Below are 24,432 nucleotides of genomic sequence, written 5' to 3' on the forward strand. Positions count from 1 at the left end.
TTGTGAAACATGTTGATGGAACCGGATTTCAAAACTTCTGAATCTTCTAGTAAGCACCATTAGGGCCATTATGCGCAAGTGGAAGCAGCATCACTCCGTCATCAACCGGCCATGCACAGGAGCTCTTTGTAAGATTTCTGACCAGGGAGTCAGACGAATAGTCAGGAGAGAAGCCCAAGAGCCAAGGACCACTCAGAAAGAGCTCCAGAAACACTTGGAGGCAGCAGGTACCATCGTCACAGAGAAACAATAGACAATGCACTCCACTGCTCACGCTCACACGCAATACTCCATTACTAAAGAAAAGACATGTTGAAGCTCGTTTAAAGTTTGCTACAACTCATTTGGACAAGCCTATGAAATACTGGAGAGTGTAGTCTGGTCAGACGAGAGCACAATTTAACTTTTTGACTGTGATACTACACACCATGTTTGGAGAAGAAATGGCACTGCACATCCCCCTTAAAACACTACACCAACTGAAGTGTGGAGGTGAAGCATCATGGTGTGGGGCTGTTTTTCATCGCATGGTACTGGCAGACTTCATATAATTGAAGGAACGATGAATAAAGGCTGTACCGGGAGATTCTTGAGAAGAATCTGCTGCATCCACCAGGATGATGAAGATGAGACGTGGGTGGACCTTCCAGCAGGACAACGATCCAAAACATACAGCAAAGGAAACTCTCAGTTGGTTTCAGAGAATAAAAATCAAGGTGTTAGAACGGCCCAGTCGATCACCTGACTCGAATCCAACTGAAGAAGATTTAAAGACAATATGTTTAGAAGAATGGGCCAAAATCACACCTGAATACCGCGACCCATTCATTTCTTCATACAGGAAGTGTATTGAAGCGTCATTACAAACAAAGGCTTCTCCACTAAGTATTAAATACATTTCAGTTAGTGTGTTCAGTACTTTTTTCCCGTGTCATTCCACTTTATTACACATAACTTCATTTATGGACTTTAATGTGGTGAATTCTTTATATTTCCAGATTTATTGAGTTAATACTGATGTCTGGTGAAAATTTCATGTGAGTAACCTCATTGGAAATACATTTACTGAAAAAAAAGATTGACGCGTCCAATACTTATTTCCCCCAGTGTAACTGTGTTAAATCCTCTGCAAAGATCTACAGTCCCCGAGGGGAAATTGTATTATGAATGATGAATTCAATTGCATTCATGTAGCACTTTTAACAATGATCACAAATCTGGATGCAGATTTAGCTTCAGCTCCTTAAATAGGGAACTCATCCTCTTCTGGGTGGGTAGCGTGATTATAAATCATTACTCTTCTACAACCTTCTACCGAGGATGTTGAAGTGATGTGTAATATGAGCAGACTGCAATTAAGGTTTTATGGTTATAGGATCAGTGATTAGATACAAATCAAGGGAGGGTCGTTTATGCATTTAGCGTATGCACGTGGGAACAGCCTCGACATCACAGATTGATGAAAGCATAGAACCTCCGAGTAGAAATCAGATAGATCCGGAGTGCGAAAGGAGCCTCAGACGTAGAAATGTGTGTGTCAGGACTAGGAACGAATTATTACAAAAAAGCATAACCACCACGCCAAATTGGTTTGAAAAGTGAGAGCTTTTATTTCTTTTGATCATTTTACATCAGATTGGCTCGTTCGCAGGTGACCTCTAACCCTCCCAACCCCCCCCACCATATTAAACCTGCACGAACACATTCTACAGTGTAGGAAAAGCTGCACATTGCAGATAAACTGATGTCAGCTTTGCAGTGTGTCTGATAAAGGAAGAAAGACTTTCTCGGCATACGCAATACACGGCCTTCGTGTACCCGCTACATCGGCGGTTCTCGGCAGACCGTGTGATCCGCCTGCGCTGAACAACATGGCTGCACATTCTATCATTTATTAATAGTTATTACAGTATTAACATTTGCGACAGGCAAACTAGGGTCTAGGGCTGCACGACTCATACACAATTTTCAGATTAAATACGACTGACTGCAGTATACAGTGAGCTTAGCTGATTAAACATCACTAGAGGATTTGATTAGAGACTAATTGGGTTTGAGTGAACCTCTTAAACAATAAATCTAATGTGCCTAGGAGTGTTTTATTCGGATTAACAGGAATGTAGGATAATAATGTACAATGCTGCGTTCTGTTTATACAAAACGAAATGAAATAATAAAGCTAATTTGTTCTTCGCTTAGTACTGAGATTTGTTACTTCAATATTGAGTAAAAGATTTTCCCATTTTATCCTTAACCGCAGATCGTCAAGGACCGATGGTTGTGTTTTGATGATAGTGTAGCTGTAACATGATCACAATCTGGTGCTGGGTCAACCCCATGCAGCCTTTGTTGCACAGTTAGTCTTCCCTGCACTAAAACTGCCGAGAGCTCGCTAATCAAAAGAAAACTCAAATTCCGGGCTCATGACGCAAACCGGGCGTTATGGTGAGTGAGTGGAGTTAAAGCTTCTTTTTTTTTTTTTTTTTTTTGCAGTGTAAACGCTCACCCGAGCACTACGCAGGAGTTTACTGATCTGCCTGAGCGATTCACCGGCAGTTACAAAACAATACCGAATCCATGTGTGATGTATGAGACACAGTGAATGGAAGAGTTTCACAGCACAAAATCTTTCCGTTCTCCACCCTACATTCCTGCGATCTTACATTCATTTTGAACACCTTCCCCCACCACGAGTCCAACGTCAACGTCCTCTCTGCCTTCAGTTTCCCAGCAACACCATTCTGCGCAAACCAAAATCAGCCAAAAGACATGGTTGTGTATTTAAAGGAGCAGTTTGTCATTTTATTTCAGCGCCCTCTGCTGGCTGTGAGGTGACGTGAACACCCTTCATCGGCCTCTCGTTCGAGGTTAATTGCGGTAGAAACAAAATGAAAAAGCGGTTCCTCGGTCCTGAAGACTTTCCCATGGAGGAAAACGTACCGACACTGGAGACTCCTTCCATAAAATGTCTCCACACAGAAAGCTACACAATATCAACGATTACACGTTGCTCTTACTAAAACGACATGTTTTAATCCATTCATTCTTTACTAGCCTTAAACTACGCAGTAACAGCTCGTTCACGGGTCTCTGTAAACAAGCCGTTACTATAGAAACGATGACTTATTAGAACAAGCGTATTAATATAATCCTGGGATGTGAATTACAGCTGGAAGTACCGTGTTACTGAAAAGTTCCGATTTGAGAATTCTACAGCGCTGTAGTATAACATGTACACCACTATGAGGCCTTGGAAGGGGCGGGGAAATGTTTATCTGGGGGCGGAGCCAATTTCAGGGCCAGAAAAATGTCATTAGAAGCCTGACATAAAGACATTTACTTTGCGTCACAGATAACTGAGTTTATATGAATATAGTAGAAACACTTCTACACACACAAAAAAAGATTACAAACTGCACCTTTAATACAAAATTTCCATTTCCCCTAATCGTTCAGTCAAATCCAACTCTCAAGTGACACAGCAGGTACAATAACACTGCTGCGTGCCCGACGACCACAACACAAGAATACAGTACGTAAGCCAGCGATGTAGGACTTCCTTGTTTCGGCTCTTACATAAACGCATAAATAATTACGAGGACGCCGAATTAGCGAACGTAGTGAAGATATGTTCTAATCAAAGATCAATCACTGTTTGGAGCAAATGAATCGAACCAAACCACAAACTCATATACGCTACATGATGGCGCTTTGTACCGCAAAAATAACCACACACACACACACACACACTTATATACAAACTCTGACTTCATCATACAATTCTGGCGTTAACCAAGACTCGGAAATTAACGGACAACGTCAAAATAATCAGCAGAACACGACTTGGGTCCAGTTTCAGCATCTTTCGAGAGCTCTTCTGTTCACACGGCATGTGAAACAAGCAACAAAGCTCAGTGTTTCTTTAACAGTTCATCTACTTCATCAAGTCAATCTACTTCCTACTATGTAAACAAAACCATGTGTGGTTATTCACAAAGAAGGAAACAACAATTTCAATAAGTTAAACCTGTATATACAGAAGGGAGAAGAAAAAAAAACAACAACAGGAAGGCAAAAGAGAGGCGTTACCTCAACCACAACACTACTTTCTGTTCATTTCAGCGCTTTACTTAAAATAAATAATAATAAAAAAAAAAAACACATTTCCATCGTGGCATTTTGTTCATCCATGACAAAACACACCAGCTTCGTACCACTCGAGATTTTTTTGGGTGTGAGGAGCCACACCAGCGTTATCTGTACCTCTAGTCAAGTACAAAACATTCTGATCACAGATAGTTAAAGTTAATGCTTGCAGTTACACATACTAACCATTCCTTATATGATGTATAACCTTTTTTTAAACCATGCCATGTCTCGGAGATGCGAGTAAGGGTCTCGAATGCAGACACGCGTCCAGTGGAGTAAGCAGCATGCTGTATTGCGTTAATCGCATGGTTGGATTTTCAGGAAAACAGGATGGCCGTGGACTGAAAGAACTGAGGGCGGTGAACTGGAACTCTATCTCTATCTCTCTACCCGCTGTGCGTCAACAGTCTGATCAGTGCAGTTTAACAAAGCAAAGCAGACGCAGCTATTTGGTAGCGCACTGGCTGTCAAACTAAAGACTGGTGGAATTTTTTTTTTTTTTTTAAATGACGTAACATAACATTGTTCTGATTTGAATGCACAACGCAAACAGCGTGCCTGCTTTGCTCCGCTCCTCTTTAATAACCCCGACTGCACTCTCTAACCAATCAGGGAGCTTCGTCTTGAAAGGTCCACGTTGCTGGTGCTCAGTCCTCGACATTCTGACAGGCCACTGTTTACTTCCTGAAAACACAGAATATAGGTCGTGAAGCTCTGTTACAACACAGAAAACTACGTGCGTGCGTGTGTGTCCACGTCCACGTGCTCACCTGTGAGGTCTCCTCTACGCTCTTGTTGAGGAAGTTCAAAGAGCTCGCCCTCTTCATCCTTAAACACACAAAAAAACAAAACAAAAAAATCATCACAGACCTTTCAGTCAGGACTATTAAAAACGAATCGCTGCGAGTCAACAGTTAATCCCGGACTCGTTCTTCCTCACCCCGGGTTGCGAGGTTCTTGCGGGCCGCTGCCCTGCAGTTTCTTCACCAGCATCTCGCTGCTGCGTCTCAGAGCGTCTCGGATCTTCCCGAAGGAGCCGCTGCGTCGCAGAGAGCCGCTCCCGTCCTGCGGGGGGGGTGGCAGGGAAGCGAACATAAGCTTCTAAACTCTGGAATCTCTCTCAGCTCCAACATAATTATACAACTCATCATACAATCCTTAATCCGGGTGAACGTAAACAAAGCACTGGGCGTTTTCGGCCAATTCTACACGACATACATGACAGCTGTTGCTCAGCAAAGGTCATCGTGGCGACATTCTTAAAACGAGGGTCAACAATTTAACACAGTAATAAATATATAACTCATAAATATGCAAATATATGCAGAAAGATCAGCGTTACACATTTTTTAATCTGCTCTAATATTTCCAGGAGGTTTGTAAACCTTTTGAGGAAACGTCAGAGCGGTTTCATGAAGCTAGCAGTACAGACGGAATATAAAGAGGACGTAAGTGTACACACCCCGCTCCACTCAGCCTCGTCTCCCTCAGAGTCACGAGGACCTCCAGAACCGTTCGGCCCCTCCCTGCCATGCCGCTTATCTCCAGCAGGGGTGCCGTCTTTCAGCAGCTCCACCACCTTACTCTGGTTAATCGCATCGATGCCCTACATTGAGGATTGACAGGTGTATTGATAAAACGCTTTGGTATATTGTGTATTAACGTAAGTAGATCCCATGCACAGGCACCTGTTTGCGGTTCTTTGTAGCACAATCTTCCAGAGTCTCGGCGGCCTGCAGCTTGCCCTGCCGGCGATACAGCGCCCCCAGGCTCCTCAGTGTGTTAGTGACTGTGGGACTGCAAGCAGCAGAGACGAGCCATCAACAGGCAGCTCACGTATTATCCGATAAACAGGAAGTGCTTCACGCAGGCTTGCGAACGATCACTCACCTGTCCACTTTGCAGGCCTTGTACCAGCTGCCGTACTCGCCGTACGGACCAGAGTCCTTCTTCTTGCCCTGTTACATCAATTAAAAATAAAATACATCAATAAATACTATTCATCTAGCAGGTCTGAAGTAACGAGTGTGTCAGGAATGCTGTAATGCAGTGCTGCGCTCCTACAAAACCACACGCACACACGCAAAATCTGAGAACGTCGTTCTGTGCAGATTGTCTGTTTTATAGCTGGTCCTCCCTCTCTGTGCTGTAAACCATGGTGTATTATATTACTTGGAAAAAGACCAATGTAATATATATATATATAAACACTCAGAACTCACCAATAATGCTGCATTTAAAAAAATGCTGATCATTAACAAACAATTCTTTTAATAAGTAAAATTAACAAATTTTTTTAAACAAATTTTTTAATCAAATCTGTCAAATATTTTACAATTATAAAGATTAAGTTAATTTATTATTTTAAAAACTAGTTCTGAGTTTGCAATTTCAAAAAAAAAAAAAAAAAAAAAAAGATTTAAGAAATTAAATTAAAGAAATGAACTAATCCTGATCTCTCGGAAAAGCGTACTCTCTTGTACAGTATATAATCATATCACCCAGCGTTACTCCATGTAAAACTCTTTTTAGACATTTTATATCAAGCTATAATAAAGAAAAACACTTTCAAATCAATAAGACTCAAGAGTAGATGAGGATAAGTTCAGTAGTGCGCCATCTGGAGGCGGTCTAGGACTCTAACGCGAGTTTCTACTCGGGTGTAACTCTTGGACAGTTAGAATTTTTCGATGCGCTGTTTCTCACGGCGTGATTAAAATGAATCGAGGCGATGCTCGTCGACGTGAAATCAATCACTTATGATTACGGATCGCTTATCCGTGAAAACAACCGGTATGTAAACATGATGTTTAAAAAATTAAATAAAAAGTCCATCATCAATAAGCAAATGAGCATTAGATTCTGAACAAAGCTGGTGAGAAATGGATCGCAGGCTCCGGAATTGAACCGATTCACACAGGACACGGTGGTATCGTTAAACTGCATCAGGTTTAAGGTTTGCACTCAGTTCCTGTGGCCTGAGCAGCGTGTTTCAGGCTCGGTTAAGAGCGCTGGGTGGTCCGGTCACCGTACCTTGCTCTCCTCTCTCTCTTCGGCGTGCATCCATATGGGCTTGTTGTCGTCTACGGAAAAAGAGAACGATTGAGACGTTAACAATTAAATTACACGTCACTGAGCCCATCTCTTAAAGAGTACTGTATAGATGATTAGATCCTGTATATTAGTGCTGTGTGTGTGTGTGTGTAAACAGAAAGCCTTCATTTCTTTGTGCTGGCGTGTTACTGTAATCAGCTTGTGTGTGTGTGTGTGTGTGTCAGATCACTGAGTTCCAATTGGCTTTAAGGTTGTCTTGTGGCCAGAAGAAGGTTTAAGCTTATTTGCGCGTTAAAGTGTACAGGATTAGGTGCACAATCCTCCTGAGAAACAGCTTTTTTAAACCTCTCTCTCTGCTTTGGTCATAACGCAGCAGCTTATTGTGACTGGAGAAGGGAAAAAGCCGGGACTGCTTACTGTTGACGGAGCCGAACTGCTTCTCGTGGGCACGGGTCAGGATCTCCTTGTACAGCGCCTCGGCGTCCATAAACTTGCCTTGCTTCAGGTAGCACGTGGCCTTACGGGCAGACAGCGGAAAAACGTTTAGCATTCCATCACAGTTTCCCAATCCGACATTATAACACAAGGTTCTGTAGTGTAGGAACAAAAGTCCGATTTGCTTATACGTTACGAACGTGCGGGAAAGTATTAAAGACTGGTCTCACCAGGTTGTTTTTGGTCTTGGCCACGTTGGGGTCGTCGGCCCCCAGCTTGCTCTCGTAGATCTCGAGTGCGCGGCTGTAGTAGTACACCACCTCCTCGTACTTTCCCTGGTTCTGACACAGCAGCGCCAGGTTATTCAGCTGCTTCGCCACGTCGGGGTGGTACTTCCCCAAAACCTGTCAACATCACAAATACAAAATAATAATAATAATAATAATAATAATAATAATAATAATAACGACGACACGTGGGTTTACACTTTTCTAGATTGTTCACGCCAGAACCAAACGCTCGTCTCTTGGCTTTCCCGAACCAGCCGAAACGTTTCGTTCATCTTCGGTCCTCGGGGTCGCGTCAGATCTGGAGAATACTAGACCCAAGGCGGGAATATACACTGTGAAAGGGATGCCAGTCTGCTGCAGGGCATCGTACTCATATCAACACCTAGGGGCAGTTTAGAAGACGCCAATCCACCTTAGAGACTGCACAAGTCACGTTTTCAGAGAGCTTTTCTCTCATCAGACTGCATACGTATACAAACTAGTTCTAGTGAGACGCCACAATCACCGTGACCTTGCGATATCTCGAATGAGCGAAAGACGCCTATCTGGTAGAGGAGAGAGTCTGGATTGACCTCCATGGTCATGTTTGCTTATTATATGAGAAATATATTATTTATTTATCTTACAGTTCCTCTTTTACATTAAGATAATCCAGCGATAAATTTTCAATTTCAGGGTTTCATCCCTGAAGGCAACGTGGGCCGTTGAAATAATTTTCAAATGACATATCTGCCTGTGTACTGCCCTAAACTAAAAGGTGAAAAGAAAGCCGACTGGCAACGCCGCACCTTCTCTCTGATCTCCAGCGCCCTCTTGCACAGAGGTTCGGCTTCCTTGTATTTGCCCCTCTTGCCGTACAGCACGGCCAGGTTGTTGAGGGTGGCGGCCACGGCGGGGTGGTCCTTCCCGAGGGTCTTCTCGCGGATTGCCAGAGCATCGTTCAGCAGGTGCGCCGCTTCTTTGTACTTGTTCTGATCCCTGCATGGAGCAAGGTCCGGTTATTTCTTTATCGTTCGCTATTTTGCCATAACACACAACATTACACACGCGATCCTGACCTGTAGACGAGAGCGAGGATGTTGAGCATGGTAGCGACGTCGGGGTGGTCGTGGCCCGAGGTCTTCTCCAGGTCCTCCAGAGCTTGTTTGCACAGCGGCACGGCCACCTCGTACCTTCCCTGGGAGGCGTACTGGATCACCAGGTTGTGCAGCGTCCTGAGCCGAGCCGGGATCTCGTATCCTCCCTGCTGTGCTGCTGCCTCGCCGCTGCGCTGGGCTGGAACGGAGCACACGGCCAAAACGGTTAATATACTTCACCTTTCATTCCGCATGAGCATATGGATTTTATTCAGTTTCACACCTGGTCCGTGATCATCGTCGTTGGGGAACAGATCGTCCAGGCTGTCCTTTTCTTTTTCTCCGGATTTTTCCTCGGAGGGCGTGGCGTCGTCGTCGAACTTGCGTATCTGGTTCATGAACTCGAGGTGCTTCTTCTCCTCCTCGAGCTGGGCCACGTTCTGCTCGCTCTTCTGCAGCTTGTGCTGGGTGCTGGCCAGCTCGTCCCGCAGCCACTGGTTCTCCTGGCACAGACGCCGCACCTGAGCACGCAGCTTCTGCTTCTCCGACTCCACGGCGCTCAGGTGACCAGACAGTGCGATGATCACCTGCCGAGGACAGAAGCGCTGACCTTCACCTCATAAAAACTATCAGGTAAGCATGTAAGAACAACCTGGCACCTGCATCAGGCTGAAGTATTTTTAGTCGAGCTGTTCCTCCAAGAAGGAGAACTCGCAAATCAAATGAAGACTATCGCTATCCGGTGTCCATGAGTGAGAAAGACAAAGAGAGAGAGAGAGAGAGAGAGAGAGAGAGAACAGTGCAAGAAAGAGAGAGAAGGACAAAGAAACAAAGAGAGAGAGCGAGCAAGTGAGAAACAGAACGAGAGAATGTGCGAGCAGGCGAGAAAGAGATAGACAAAGAGGCAGAGAGACAAACAGTGAGCAAGAGAACAAGAGAAAGAGACAAAGTGTGTGAGCAAGAGAGAATGAAAGAGAGAGAGAGGGTCATAAATGTTATAAAACCCATAACAAATCTTATGGGATTTATAATATCCATGCTAATAAAGCACTGCTGAACTGAACTGAACTGAGAGAGAGAGAGAGAGAGAGAGAGAGAGACAGTGTGAGTGAGCGAGCGAGCAGCAGAGAGCTTGAGGGAAAGAGAGAGAATTTGAAAAGCCTTTTATTACTATAAAATACTCTTCATTAATACACTTGTTACCTTATTACAACTATACCTCACATCACGTAAGTACCAAAGAAATCCTAAAAACAGAATTTTAAAAAAATTACAGAGAGAGAGAGAGAGAGAGATAGAGAATGAAAGAGAGAGGAGAGAGCATATAAGTAAGCGAGGGAGAAAAAAAAGAGAGAGAGAGAGAGAGAGAGAGAGAGAGAAAAAGAGAGAGAAAGAGAGAGAAAACGAGAGAGAGAGAGAAAGAGAGCGAGAGAGCGATGGCTAAAAGCCCAGTGGGTGTACCTGCGCCTCCCCCAGGCCCAGCTCGATGGCCTCCAGGCTCTTGCGGAGCAGGCCAGACTTCTCCTGCGCGGCGGGGGGAGGAGTGCAGTCCAGCAGGGAGTTGAGGAGCTGAGCGTGCTCTCCTCGCAGTGTCTCCAGCCCCTGCATCACCGCCTTCGTGTTCAGCACGATCTCATCCTGACTCAGCCGCTCCAGAGCCTCCTCCCTCGGGTACACCATAGTGGACATGGCCTGAGACCGCTCACGCTCGCAAACAGCCGCTGGAGAGACAAAGAGAACGAGACAGAATGTAGATACATATCTATATCTCCTGAACACAGCTTAATAGCAAAACCAACCAAAACAAAAAAAACACGCTCTGTCTGACTCTACATAACACAAATAACCAGGGCATATCCTTTATTTATTTTGATGCTTATTAAATTAATTCAAGTGACATTCAGCTCAAATATCACATTTCCAGGCCCAGCTCTGACGAGATTAGATTGCCTGTCCTCTGGGGAACATCAAGTTTAGCTCTGTAACAAACCATAATGAGATTCTGGGCCTGGTCACATCAGGCATTTTAAAGCAGGATGGATGGGCGGAAACACAGGAAAGCGAAAGAGTGAAACAGAAACTCTGGAGGTCAGGAATCCATCAGGGGTTGTGTTACATCATCATCACTCTCCTCCCAGAGTCAATACTGCTCTTCTGTGGCAAAGTGCATGTTTGGTGGAGTAGAAATCACACTGGGACCAGCACGCTCTCCGCTCTGCTCGCTGTAGATTCATGACCAGATGCAGTGCATGCAAATATCTTCCTGGAGTTTTGAGGCAAACGTGCTGAACACCACCAAGATCCTGAGAACGCAGAATTTGTAAGTAAAATAAAAAAAAATACAAATAAAAACAAAAAGGATTTCCTTCAGAGCTGCGCTTCTCTGCGCAGCCTCTAGGTGTCTCCCTCCTGCCTCCATCCCCACACCCTGCAATGCAGCAAGACTTAACCGCAACCAAACAACCTTTTATACCTCACATCACTCCCTTACCTGGATTCCAACTCATATATAACCACAGTTGACCCTCAGATCTCGGGAAATATGAGATGAAATGAAATGAGATGCCTTACAGGATCCATGAAGGTGACCGTGGCGCATCAGCATCAGAGCATCAGCATCATCAGCAGTGCTGATTTATTTATTTACTGCTATATAAACGGGTATAATACCTACAATTCATACCGATATCACTGACGTCACAAATTCAAACAACATCCTGCTTTATTTATAGATATATACACACATATTTCAGTGCAATACATATACACGCAAGATAGATAATAGAAACATGTCTCAGCAGAAAATGTCGACCAAGCTAGCTAATGTTTTTAGCCTAAAAGCTAGCTTTTAGACCTCACACACATACTTCATCATCAATTAACAGTTTAATCAGACGCTTCAGCTAACACTACAACTAGTTAGCAGCACTTTATTCACATATTTACCTTCTCCGCACACAGGTAGGGGTTTTGTTCCCACCGAAATGAAAAAAAAGCGTTTGAGATTAAATTAATAGACTGTATTTAAAAAAAAAAAAATGTCGCAAAAAAAGCAAGTTTCAGATAAAACGGCGGTTAAATCCTGCTGAAGAGTGAAGCAGCGCGCTCCAGCTGGAGCATCCTACAGACCCGACACCGGCGCTGGAACGGCGGATTCTCTCAGCACTCTTCACTGCTGGTGTTTTTGTTGTTGTTTAAGAGTAAAGTTTCATCCCTGACCAACAAAAAGCGCTCCTTCCGTCCATCCTCAGTGTTGTTTTATAATAATAATAATTCAAAACTAAACAAAACACTGCTCGAATTCAGCGCAGAAGCTTCTCGGCGGTTTAACTGACTGACAGCCGCAAACTGAAAATGGCTGTTCGTGCCAAGCGGCTCCCACAAGCCAGCGCGCCGCGGCGTGACGTCACCGCGCTCCCACCTCCTCATCATCATCTCCCCCTCCTCTTTCCCCAAACCACCTTCCGGGTGACCGTTATTTCCGTTAACACAAAGCTAACGCTATTGTCTTTTACTTTCCTCCCAAATTAAGTGTGTTGTCTGGTAGAAAAAAAAAAAGTGTCATCACAATCTCCGAATGAACATCTTTTCCCATGTTGGTACACTTTTTCCTCAGAAAAATTGTATGGCTAAAAATTCCCTGCTGAAAAAAACCAACAACAACAAACCCCAAAACAAAACATCTAGACAAAGGGACACAGGGACTCCTACAGCAAACCCACTTTTATTTATTCAGAGTAAATAATGTGTTTCATTGTTGATGTGTAAGATTAGATTTGTGTAAAAATTTTATATAACTCACTGAGTCCTGTTTTTTTTTTTTTTTTTTTTTAAATTACAGGGAGTTTGGCCTCATCACGTAAGACACCAGCTCCTTATGATAGCTAGTTTAAATAACGTTAGCTATGCTAATGAACTCACCTCAACATCTTCTATATCACTTATCCTACTGGATCGTGGGGAACCTGGAGCCTATCCCAGGGAGCATCAGGCACAAGGCGGGGGACACATTGGACGGGGTGCCAGTCCATCGCAGGGAAACTCACATATACCTTCACACACACATTCATACACTACGGACACTTTTTGGACATGCCAATCAGCCTACCATGCATGTCTTTGGACTGGGGGAGGAAACCGGAGTACCCGGAGGAAACCCCCGTAGCACGGGGAGAACGTGTAAACTCCACACACACAGAGCCGGGGTGGGAATCGATGTCTTTTATGATTATTTACCCCACTATGGGCAACCGGAAAGTCTCTGTTGAAAACAGTGCAGCCAGCAAAACTGTCATTATTTTTGACCCCTATTAAGCAGACGTTCACTTAAGTGTAGTCTGGGGTGAAGTGCGTTTAGAGTTTTATTTATTTATTTATTTGCTCTGCAGGACAGTACAGTGTTACTGAACTACAGTGGGGCACTGAACTGATGGATGAAATGAAGAGAGAGAGAGAGAGAGAGAGAGAGAGAGAGAGAGAGAGAGAGGTGGACTGTAAAGCCCGCCCACAGAGAAAACTGATAGGCTTAGTTAGCAGAAGGTGAGACCAGTCAGGATACACTCACTGTCACTCTCTCTCTCTGCTCCTCTAATAGAAATTCTTTGGTCTCTCGCTCCCTCTCCAAAAAAAATTAAAAAATAAATTGCTTTCCAGGATATTGTATATAATTTGCGGGCGACAGGGAGCCGCTACCAATATGCGGGAGACTCACGGAACTTCTTAATGGGAAATGTAATGGTCCCCGTGGGTCTCTACTGGCAATTTTTTGCCTACTATTGGTGGCAGGTGATGTCTAGTGGACCATTAAAGACCAATAGAACACCTTTGGCATTTTGTAATGGTTTTAATGGTTAACTGCTGAAGGTTTGTAAAGTTATTTGTAGTGGAAACCTTTAGAATTTTGTGATGGTTCTATTGTTGTTGTTTTTTTGTTTTTTTCAAGCAGGGTTTGTGGACACCGAAGCATCACACCCATGTGCTTGTTGGTGAACATCCCATTCCAGATGTCGTCCCCTTGTTTGCTTTTATAATAACCTCCATTCTTCTGGGAAGGTTCTCCTCTAGATTTTAGAGCGCGCCCATTCAGCGACAAACTGAGCACTGATGTCGGACGAGGAGGTCTGGAGTGTAGTTAGCATTCCAGTTCATCCCAATGGTGTTCTGTGGCATTGAGGTCAGGGTCCCTCATAGAATTTGTACTCATTATAATGGTTATAATGGAAATTGTATTGTTTTTCATGGAAACTGTAATGGTCCCTGTGGGTGTCTACTGGTAACCTGTTGCCTTTTATTGGCAGCATGTTATGTCTAGTGGATACCATTAAGGGCCAATAATGGTAATAGTTTTGATGGTTAGCTGATGGTTTGTAATGATATTTGTAGTGGAAACCATTAGAATTTCTATGATGGTGTCTATTGTTTGTTTGTTTTCAGCTGGGATGTTTGGGCTATGTTTGGGTAATGCCTATAATACAGCGTACAAAGACATTCTATACAATTGTGTGTTTCCAACTTTGTGGCAAGAGTTTGGGGAAGAACCACATATGGGTGTGATGGTCAGGTGTCCACAAACCATTGGCCATATAGTGTATTTTGAGGAGCTGCGTTTTGTAGAAATATAAATATTTCCATTTTCCAAAAGTCTCCATCCATAGGGGAAAGTAACAGAATTTTTCACACTCAGTTTATATTATATATAATTTATATATTTTTTCAGACAGCTTTTAAGAACGCCTTTGCCAAAAGAAGAACGTATTGAAATCATTCTCATGGCTGGATCAGGAAGCTGTCGCAGGGTTGCGATGGACTTTAACAGGAAACATGAACTTATTAACACACTCAAAAAGACAGGAAGTCCGCTTCTCGGACCGACCGAGAAGCGGACGTCCACCGACGAAGACCTAGCCCACGTACATAGTATGCTACAAACATAGTATGCTACGGCTGGAGACGTTTGAGACATCCTGTAGATTAAATGATGCTTTTATCTCATCATTAGTACACAGTTTACACCACAAATCATATCCCATTTCGAAAATCCTACAAATGTATTTGAAATAAATTGTTGTACCTTTTTATTTTGCTTCGTTAATTCACAGCCTGTTTTCCCTCGACACCACCGAACACATTTATATCCATAAAACAGACCCCGATGTTCATTAAGTGCGGAATAATACGCACGGGGGCATTCTGTTACAGGAAACAAATCAATGATGGGGTGGTGTGATACATCCGCATGCAAAGAGGAGTTACTGCACTTTTACCAACTAAAGTTGATTATTTTCCAACATCAGCACATCCTGATGTGATTTTACTTACAGTACTTATTTAAAAAAAAAAAGAAAAGTTGGTACTGTAGACATGATAATGTATTACAATGTTTAGAATTGTGTAAATAATCAGGATCTGCTTAGAGACGTGCAGTTTGCCGGCTGTAATTCAGAAACATTGAACTCGGTCTAGAAGGAGATGATCCACGTTTTCTATGATCACACACACAAAAAAAAACAACTGAAAGCAGAGTACAAATAAGGTGTGTTTATTTTAAAAAATGAACACTTTCAATTTATCCCACACATGACCCCATCGACAACTGAAATCATGAAAAGGCAGTACTACAAAAACATGTTGAATAAAAAAAATAACAATAAAAGAACTCAGGTTCATATTACAAGCACTTCTTACTTAATATATGTACAAGCACTATTGATATTGTATAGGCAAGTGGCTGAGGATTGCTAAAACAAACTAAGACGTGCAAAAAAAAGGAAAAGAAAAAGAAAAATCCACAAGCTCGGCTTCTATAGTGAAGTGCTAATCTACTGCCTCGCTGTGCCTCGGGGTTTAGCGCGAGCCGAAGATCAGAACGCGCCAACACTTGTGGAATTCAAGAACAATATTCTCTCGATATCAGGTCGAGACACCCAGGGCCTTATTTACTAAAAACACTCGAGCAGTTTCCATGATCGGCGACTGAGATACGCCGCTCTCGATCACTTTGTCCTGCTTAATGACTTGAGTAAATCAGGCTCTTGGGCTGAAGTGGAAAGAACAAAAGCACAATTAACTCTGCGGATGATTCGCTTGCAGAACGTCTGCTCGCAAATCTACTGTTCGTGTGATACAGACGACAAAACGTTCACGTCACACCAAACACAGATACGATGACTGGTCCAGGGCCAGATACAGCCAGGCATCATTACAGACTGAACAACACAGAGAGAGAGAGAGAGAGAGAGGGAGAGAGAGAGAGAGAGAGGGAGAGAGAGAAAGAGAGAGAGAACATATATGGTCCACAATCAGAGCACGAGACGGCGACTTGGGAGATGATCTCACCGTGACTGAGGAGTCACTGGAAATGAAACGGAATGAAATGCATCTCTTGAAATGCTGCTGCGCTGAAACTGGTAACATTGGATAAAAGTGATCATACTTGACAATTACATCGCAAACACGGATAGAAAATGTAACAGCCGACACTTTTTCTTTTTTTCTTTTTTTGGCAGCAGCATTTCACAACCGCGGTGTTCCCTTTGCACAGAAATATTCCATGTTTACTGTATATTCATTTTTTTTCTTAAAAAAAAGGGATGTGTGCATCTGGAAGTTCTTATTCAACATGTTCACCGTTAAAGGATTTTTTGCACAAAGGATCTCTGCGTACGATACGTGAAAACACTCGACATGAATTACAATCGCGTCTGAGACAAGAACACACTCGCGTGCACCACCTGGGCTGACGTCTTTAACGTCTAATCCAGCCAAAAGGGATGACAGCAGCCAGAATTATTAATGATCTGATCTGATCCGTGACCCTAAAGCGAAGGAGTATTGAATAAAACACTGAATACAGAGCCACGGCTGTATCATTCTGATCCAAAGTCATTTACACGACTCAATATGTGGCCTGTTTGGGTTTTGTTTTTGGATCTGGCCCATAATCATTTGGTACATTTCCTATCATACGTATATAGGCTAATACTTGCCATGTTATCAGCAGAAGGTGGTCACTAGTGTTGTGTAATGAATCATCGCTGACTCTATATTAAGGTTCTAGTAACGAACTTTATTTACAGCATCGGTTAACATTAAAGGTGGAAATATTTGTTATATTTGGGGAGGTTCTCCTCGCCACTTGAATAAAATCGTGTCCGTCAGCGCTCCAGTCCAGACTCTTTAAACGGACCTGAAGCACCAACAAAACCAATCTCCTGATCAATCACGCTTGTTCAAACTTCTGCTCAAAATCATCAACTATACCTTTAGAGTGTAGGATTTATACATATACATATACATATATATATATATACACACACATATACACACATATATACATATATATATATATATATATATATATATATATATATATATATATATATATACATATATACATATATATATATATATATATATATATGTATATATATATATATATACACATATATACATATATATATATATATATATATATATATATATATATATGTATATATATATATATATACACATATACATATATATATATATATATATATATATATATACACATATATACATATATATATATATATATATATATATATATATATATATATACACATATATACATATATATATATATATATATATATATATATATATATATATATATATATATATATATATACATATATACACACACACACACACACACACACACACCTCTCATGTCTGTTTGAAAGGCAGTCTGGGATTCAATTAAATGACAAACTGATAATCAGCTGAACTCGGATCACTAGCTGTAAATATTGACCCCCACCGTCCAGCCTCGCTTCAGTTTCGACAGATGACCGGCTATTAAAAAGGGGTTCGCTCACGGTCATCATAAATCACGGTTAATTAAACAAACGTCAATTAATATACGCGTGGATTGTGTTAATGATATCGACCTAGCACAAAACACCCTATTGTGTTAAATTCTTGCATATAAATAAAATCAAAAGCATGACGATGTGAAGCCCTGGAGATGATCATTTTCCTAGAACAGCACGTCGCATTCAACAAAGCGTCGTTTATTCCTCTAATACCGAGGCAATTTACCAACCGTTAGAATTTTATTGATATTAAAGAATGGTGTACTTTTAATCCATTTATAGGTCAAATGTACTATTGGGGAACATCCGTGATAACTATAAGCAGTCGTTCCACCACTATTTTATGTGTGTATATATATATATATATATATATATATATATATATATATATATATATATATATATATATATATATAATTTTCCTTTCTAATGAGTTTAAGTTCAGATTTGAAGCATCCCTGTGAATGACCAGCTATAGCAACATATACACAATCAAGAATTCGACAAATTTATGGTTATAAGGTGAATCACCTCTGTATTTCCTGCTGTAAATAATGTCAGTTAAAGGAACCTTAATATAAAGCACTACTGAATAATTTAATAATGGAAAAGAAACTTTTTTTAAACTTTTTTTTTTTTTTTTTTTAAACACCATTGCTGAACATCCACTACAGAAAATACTGACCCACTGACCCGTCTGAACTGTAACACAAACCTGTAGTAATACTTTTACTACAACTCGGTTCGACTTCATCAGCGTGACAAAGAGTTCCGTCAGAATGTGACGTCATGACACGGAAAAGTCCTTTATAATTGATCCATACACATCGTTATCCACGTCGTCTTTAATGCCACCCGGTGTAGCGTCTGCAGAGCTTCGTAGTCCGAGAAGTCTGCGTTTTTTTTGCATTTAGATTCCTTATGAAACGTCTCGGGTTCCTCCGGCACCGCCGTGCGACCTCGCGTCACGATGCAGGAGTTGGCATACTGTTCAAAATTTACACCACAAACCTGCTCACGCAATACACACACACACACACACACACGTGTACACCAAGACTCATCACTCTTACTGTGGCACTACGTTAGTTCAGAGTTCGGAACACTTCACACACTAAAACTTTGATCACTTGAACACCGACACGTACTGTACACCTCACGCACGTCTTAGACAACGTAGACCGTCACTTTCACAGAAGCTGTACGTTACGACAACCATGTAGCAGCTTAGCAGGTAAAGGGAGACCGTAGCTCCACGATTTCAAACTGAAAGTCAGCGTTCGGCTCTTGGCTCTTTATGTTTAAGAACGGATAATGACGGCTTCTGGATTGGACCTGCTCTAAAAAGAGCGATCCGATCTGTATCGCGGGTGATTCTTGACCGTGGAGAACATTACAGAGAACCGGTGGAGCTTAAAGTAAATGAGTTGTCATTTCCCTTGTAAGGAAAAGAAAGAGCTCAAATCTGGGGGTAGGAACTAACGTGCTGGCTCAATTTGTATTGGCGCAAGTCGTAATGTAATGTAATGTAATGTAATGACCCTGATGGTTATTTTCCAATACCATCACTTCTAGAAATGCATTATTCCTCTTATACTACAGCAGTTTGCCAATGAATGCAACTACACCTGAGGGGTTTTTTCCCCCCAGAAGGGTTCTACCAAAGGAGCCAGGGTCCATTTGAATTCCTGGGCTGTACTTCCAGGAACCTTTTTAGTTCCCGCTCCAGTGTAGCTACTTTTTTTTTTTTTGAACGGCAGAAACTGGGGTTTGTCGCACTCGATACTTCAAGTTTTCCAGAACGACCAATGTAAAACTAACTTGGATTTAGCTTATTATGCCAGTGGAAAGACAAACCGGGAACTCATCCAGGAACCGAACAGTTGAAGAGAACTCTTCCCTTCCTCAAAAAGCCTGCTTCACACTATGCGATTTTAGCTGCCTTTTAAGATCACTACTCATCACACCGTACAAGATGCTCGCAATAAAATCCTGGACGGATTCTGTGACGAAACGTTCGCTAACGTCATCAGACGTCAGACCTACGATTAAAGAAAACGACTGCGTTCTGCGTGTATCGTCGATCGGAGCAATCTGGACACGTTTTAAAAGGTGAAGGATGGGAGAGCCTTCCAAATGATTCACACTATCATCAGGAGATCACAAGCTCGAGAGCCCAAAGATGCAACAGAACTGGGCGTGTTGTCTGCACGGGAAGGGGCGTGTGCGAGCTCGGGTATGAGAAAGAGGGCGGACGGCGCTTTCCTCCGAGTGTGTTATGTTACACTGCCATGTGAAGCAGCAGGAGCAGCAGTTCAAAAAGATGGGATTGGCTGGCTTCACGAGGCTCGGAGGAAAGCACGCGTTAGCTTTCGCAATTTGTTGAGTGATGGGGAAGATCTGGCGGTGGGAATTGGTGAGAAAAACTAAATTGGGGAGAAATCTGGAGGGGTTTGGCCGGTTGCGGCCAACACGGTAAAAAGAACACCACGGAATGTCGACTCATCAGCACGAGTTTAAAGTATTGCTCAAACAAACGTTGGTGGCTGTCCCATGTGTTGTACATAATCCTAGTCTTATAGCGGAGTGTCGTGGCTTTCTGTGGTCATCTGTTGTGTTTGGCATACCGTCTTAAGCGTGACACAATATCGACTGTTGCACCTTTAAATAACGAATTTAAACGGTTCTCCGCCCTCGTGATCGGATATTTTGCCCGGGAGATTGTGGGATTATAGAAGGAGATTTAAAACGCGTCATGTGATCACTCATTCACTTCTAGCCCTATCTTCCACTTTCAAATGAATATCCTGTAGACGTTCGTGATGAAGGATCACGTGTGTGTGTGTGTGTGTGTGTGTGTGTGTGGAATATCCCTTTAAATGAATAATTTACACCAGCAGTGACGGCATGCAAACCGGCAGCGATCGTTCGCTTTAAAGGGGTCGGCTAACTTCCAGCATTGTGCTTCACAAAGCGAACGTGTATGATATGCGAAAGAGAGAGCGTTAATGGAAGTGCATAGCTTTCGACAACCGACAGGGATCCAGCCCGGCTAAAAAAAGCTGAACGCTGAAGACGCTCGTCGGTGCGGCACTGGCTCACAGACCGTTCCGAGCGAGCTGTAAATGACCTTTAATTCTAGAAATCCGATACGAGACGTGCGACACGAGCGCAGTTTCCCCACGTGACGTAGCGTTATACAGCGGATAAATGAAGCGCGGGTCGTCGCCGTAGTAACCGTGCTGACTTTTCTGTGACCCTTTTACATTCGGTCAGGTTTACATGACGGACACATTCGGATAGGCCGGTGCGATCTTTGGAGAAATGGCTCATAAAGGAAATAAAATAAAATGAAAATAAAACCCTTAATTGAGCTACATGTTCTTTAACAAAAAAAAAAAAAAAAAAAAAAAAAAAAGAAAGGCCACTTTTGTAATTACTCATAATTAACTGAAAGCTGAGACACAAAAGCCTAAAGTATGTACAAAATAAGTGAAAACTCACAGAGTCCATGAACACAGCAACCACTTCACTGCTAATCCTAAGCTTCTAGGCTGAACTGATGTGAAAAAGGCATAGCGTCGAGTGGCTAACTGTAGCTGCACGCCTCGCTCAGCTTAATACATGCACAAGTACATCAGTTGCATAATAACAATGGAACAACAATGAATTCTCCTAGTGGATTGTGGGTGATGTAGTTTAAAACATGCATGATCAGAGGTTAACACCGGTCGCTGGTTCTGTTAAAACTCTGACATTTGGGGCTGATCATTTAGGTCAAAGGTCATGTGAGGGGGGTCGTATTTTAGATTGCTCGATTTTCGTCATGCTCTGTAACAAGTATATGAATGTTGGTAGACTGAAGGTGTCTGCCTTTTTGTGCTCGTCCAACACTACTGCTGCTTGAGGACCTTTCTGGAAATAAAAGTGACTAGCGCCGTATGAAGTCCGTCTGAGCCACTCCCACACGTCCCACACGTCCCACCCGCGAGCCCACACTCCTCCTCTCTGAAAGGATATGAACATTTAGGCAGGTTCCCTCCTACAGCCCTGCTACAGCTGTGTGCAATGGGGTGAAGGGGCGGGGCTAGAGGATGAGTGGGCGGTTCCTAGGAGGGAGGTTTGCTGTAACCAAACAGTCCGACTGGGAGGTACTTCACGTGCGTCGGCCACTGAGCCGCGAGCTGGAAGAACTTCACGTCGTTCCATTCCACACCATCGATGGACACTGGGGAGACAGAGAGAGAGAGAGAGAGAGAGAGAGAGAGGGAGAGAGAGAGAGAGGGAGAGAGAGGGAGAGAGACAAAGGTTGAGAGAGAGAGAGGGTGAGAGAGAGAGAGAGAGGGGGGGGGGGACAAAGGTTGAGAGAGAGAGAGAGGGGGGGGGAGAGACAAAGGTTGAGAGAGAGAGAGAGAGGGGGGGGGGGGACAAAGGTTGAGAGAGAGAGAGAGGGGGGGAGACAAAGGTTGAGAGAGAGAGAGAGAGAGAGAGAGAGGGGGGGGGGGGACAAAGGTTGAGAGAGAGAGGGGGGGGACACAAAGGTTGAGAGAGAGAGGGGGGGGGAGGCAAAGGTTGAGAGAGAGAGAGAGGGGGGGGGGGGGACAAAGGTTGAGAGAGAGAGGGGGGGGGAGGCAAAGGTTGAGAGAGAGAGAGAGGGGGGGGGGGGACAAAGGTTGAGAGAGAGAGGGGGGGGGGGAGAGACAAAGGTTGAGAGAGAGAGAGAGAGGGTGAGAGAGAGAGAGAGAGGGTGAGAGAGAGAGAGAGAGAGAGAGAGATTAATGTGAGAGGGTAAAAGAAAAGGAGAGACAGACAGAAAGAGAGAGACAAAAAGAAAAACAAAGAAATGATAACGAATGAACAAAAAAGAGAAAAGGGAAATATAGAAAAAAAGAATTAGCCGATAAATAAATAAATAAATAGATAGATAGATAAAAACAAAGAAAGAAAGAAAGAAAGAAAGAAAGTGTAAATATAGAAAAAGGGAAAAAGGAAAATAGAGAAGAAGAACAGACGAAAGAAAAAGGATAAGGAAGGAAAAGAGGAAAAAGAAGGGAATGAAAAGGGGAGATGGATACATGAAATAAAAGAATGAAAGAGGGAACATACAGAAATACAGAAAGGAAAAAGGAAGATAAATATATTAAGAAATACAGAAAGGAAAAAAACAATGGAAAGAAAGAGAGAAAAGAAAAAGGGGGAAAAGAAGAACAGAGAGAGGAAATAAGAAAGCAAAACAAGAAAAGAAAGAAATTTAAGAAAAAGCAAAGAAAAAAGAGAAGAAGAGAGAGCGGAGATGTAGGCGTTCGTTTGTCAGGGGAAAACACTCGGTTGATTATGGAGTATTCTCTCTGTGCGATTTATTCCGGTGAAACTGCAGTGTTTGTTCACTCAGAGTGAGGAGCAGGACAGAGCACGATGTCACATCTGGAGTGATGTACACATCTGTAATAGTATCACAGCAGCTGTGACACGGCTGGTTTGCTACCACTATGTGATATATAAAGAATAAAATGAAAATGGCTTGGGAGACGATGTGATACTATATATATTGATTCTGTTCAGTGTGTGTGTGTGTGTGTGTGTGTGTGTGTGTGTGTGTGTGTGTGTGTGTGTTGAGGTGTGCTGTACCTTTCAGGATGGTCTGCTGCTGCTTGGCTGAGCAGATGAGTCGACTGATGCCCTCGATCACCTGACTCTTAGAGTCCACCTCCTTCTCTTTGGGCTTCTTCCCCAGGAAAATGGTGGGCACTGCAGAAACGGAGTAGAAGTCACTGCAGCTCACTGGCTTCAAGCAGGTCAAAAAGTACAGGGATGTCCTTCTCCAACACACAGCGCTCACCTTTCTTGTTCTTCTCTTTGGTGACCACGGTCATGGACATGGTGCTGACGGGCGCGTGGGGATCGCTGACGCTCGCGCCAGGCAGACGGCTGACCTGCAGGGATCTGAAGGCGCTCTTCAGAGTGTTCTTACAGCCCGTGTCTCTCCTCTCGCCCTCACGCCGCTTCTCGGCCAGAGACGCCAGCCAGTAGTCCACCTGCAGACCGATAGCGTCCACGCCGTGAGACATGCTGGGGCTCCTGGGACAGAGACGCGGAGAGAGTGGGGGTCAAACTCATTACATTTTAACAATAAGCCCTCAATAACTCGTCCTAAACGTATCCATTCATCAGAAACTCATCATTTATTATACTGCTATTGTCTAAATGCACAGATTCAACACACTACGACACATTACCAAGAAAACTAACTTTCCAATTCATCATTAAAAAGTTACACATATAAAGTGCCTTGCATAAGTATTCGCCCCCTTTACAACCTTCAACTAAAATAGATTCATCTGGCGTTATACATTTAAATGTTTTAGCTTTTGCTAATAACAAATTATACATCATTAGCATATTTTTTTCAGACAGCCTTTAAGAACGCCTTTGACAAAAGAAGAACGTATTGAAATCATTCTCATGGCCGGATCAGGAAGCTGTCGCAGGGTTGCGCTGGACTTTAACAGGAAACATGGCGAGACGCCATACATCGTCCTCTATGTAGAGAGATTTCTGGGACGCTCTGTATTT

The 24,432-nt window shown here is 43.0% G+C and overlaps 2 protein-coding genes across 2 annotated transcripts in view; both read right to left on the reverse strand.

Annotated features, from left to right (window-relative positions):
* Nucleotides 1–2,459: 2,459 nt before the first annotated feature.
* On the reverse strand, nt 2,460–12,385 carry klc2 (kinesin light chain 2). Its single transcript, XM_017471290.3, has 14 exons — nt 11,951–12,385; nt 10,466–10,725; nt 9,288–9,591; nt 8,987–9,203; nt 8,717–8,906; nt 7,869–8,042; nt 7,621–7,720; nt 7,183–7,232; nt 6,040–6,107; nt 5,838–5,946; nt 5,612–5,755; nt 5,090–5,214; nt 4,920–4,977; nt 2,460–4,833 (listed from the first exon to the last, which is right to left on the reverse strand). Exons 2-14 carry the CDS (start codon nt 10,691–10,693, stop codon nt 4,750–4,752), a joined length of 1,851 nt encoding a protein of 616 aa, XP_017326779.1. The 5' UTR covers nt 10,694–10,725; nt 11,951–12,385; the 3' UTR covers nt 2,460–4,749.
* Nucleotides 12,386–21,249: 8,864 nt separating this feature from the next.
* The window catches only part of LOC108267249 (phosphofurin acidic cluster sorting protein 1), a 71,418-nt gene continuing 68,235 nt past the window's right edge, over nt 21,250–24,432 (reverse strand). Inside the window, exons 22-24 of the mRNA XM_053681491.1 lie at nt 23,699–23,937; nt 23,488–23,607; nt 21,250–22,087 (exon numbers count right to left, since the gene is read on the reverse strand). Of these exons, the coding sequence (XP_053537466.1) occupies nt 21,969–22,087; nt 23,488–23,607; nt 23,699–23,937 (478 nt within the window). The 3' untranslated portion in view covers nt 21,250–21,968. The remainder of the gene's footprint in view (nt 22,088–23,487; nt 23,608–23,698; nt 23,938–24,432) is intronic.

The sequence above is a fragment of the Ictalurus punctatus genome, chromosome 7 (genome assembly GCF_001660625.3).
Source record: "Ictalurus punctatus breed USDA103 chromosome 7, Coco_2.0, whole genome shotgun sequence".
Taxonomy (NCBI): Eukaryota; Metazoa; Chordata; class Actinopteri; order Siluriformes; family Ictaluridae; genus Ictalurus; species Ictalurus punctatus.

Excerpts from the sequence above, each read along its gene's own strand:
- klc2 (XM_017471290.3), bottom strand. The coding sequence starts at position 10,693 with ATGTCCACTATGGTGTACCCGAGGGAGGAGGCTCTGGAGCGGCTGAGT. Across the intron at positions 9,204-9,287 it reads CGACGATGATCACGGACCAG|CCCAGCGCAGCGGCGAGGCA; the intron begins GTGTGAAACTGA and ends GCTCCGTTCCAG. Across the intron at positions 7,233-7,620 it reads GCAGTTCGGCTCCGTCAACA|ACGACAACAAGCCCATATGG; the intron begins GTAAGCAGTCCC and ends CTTTTTCCGTAG.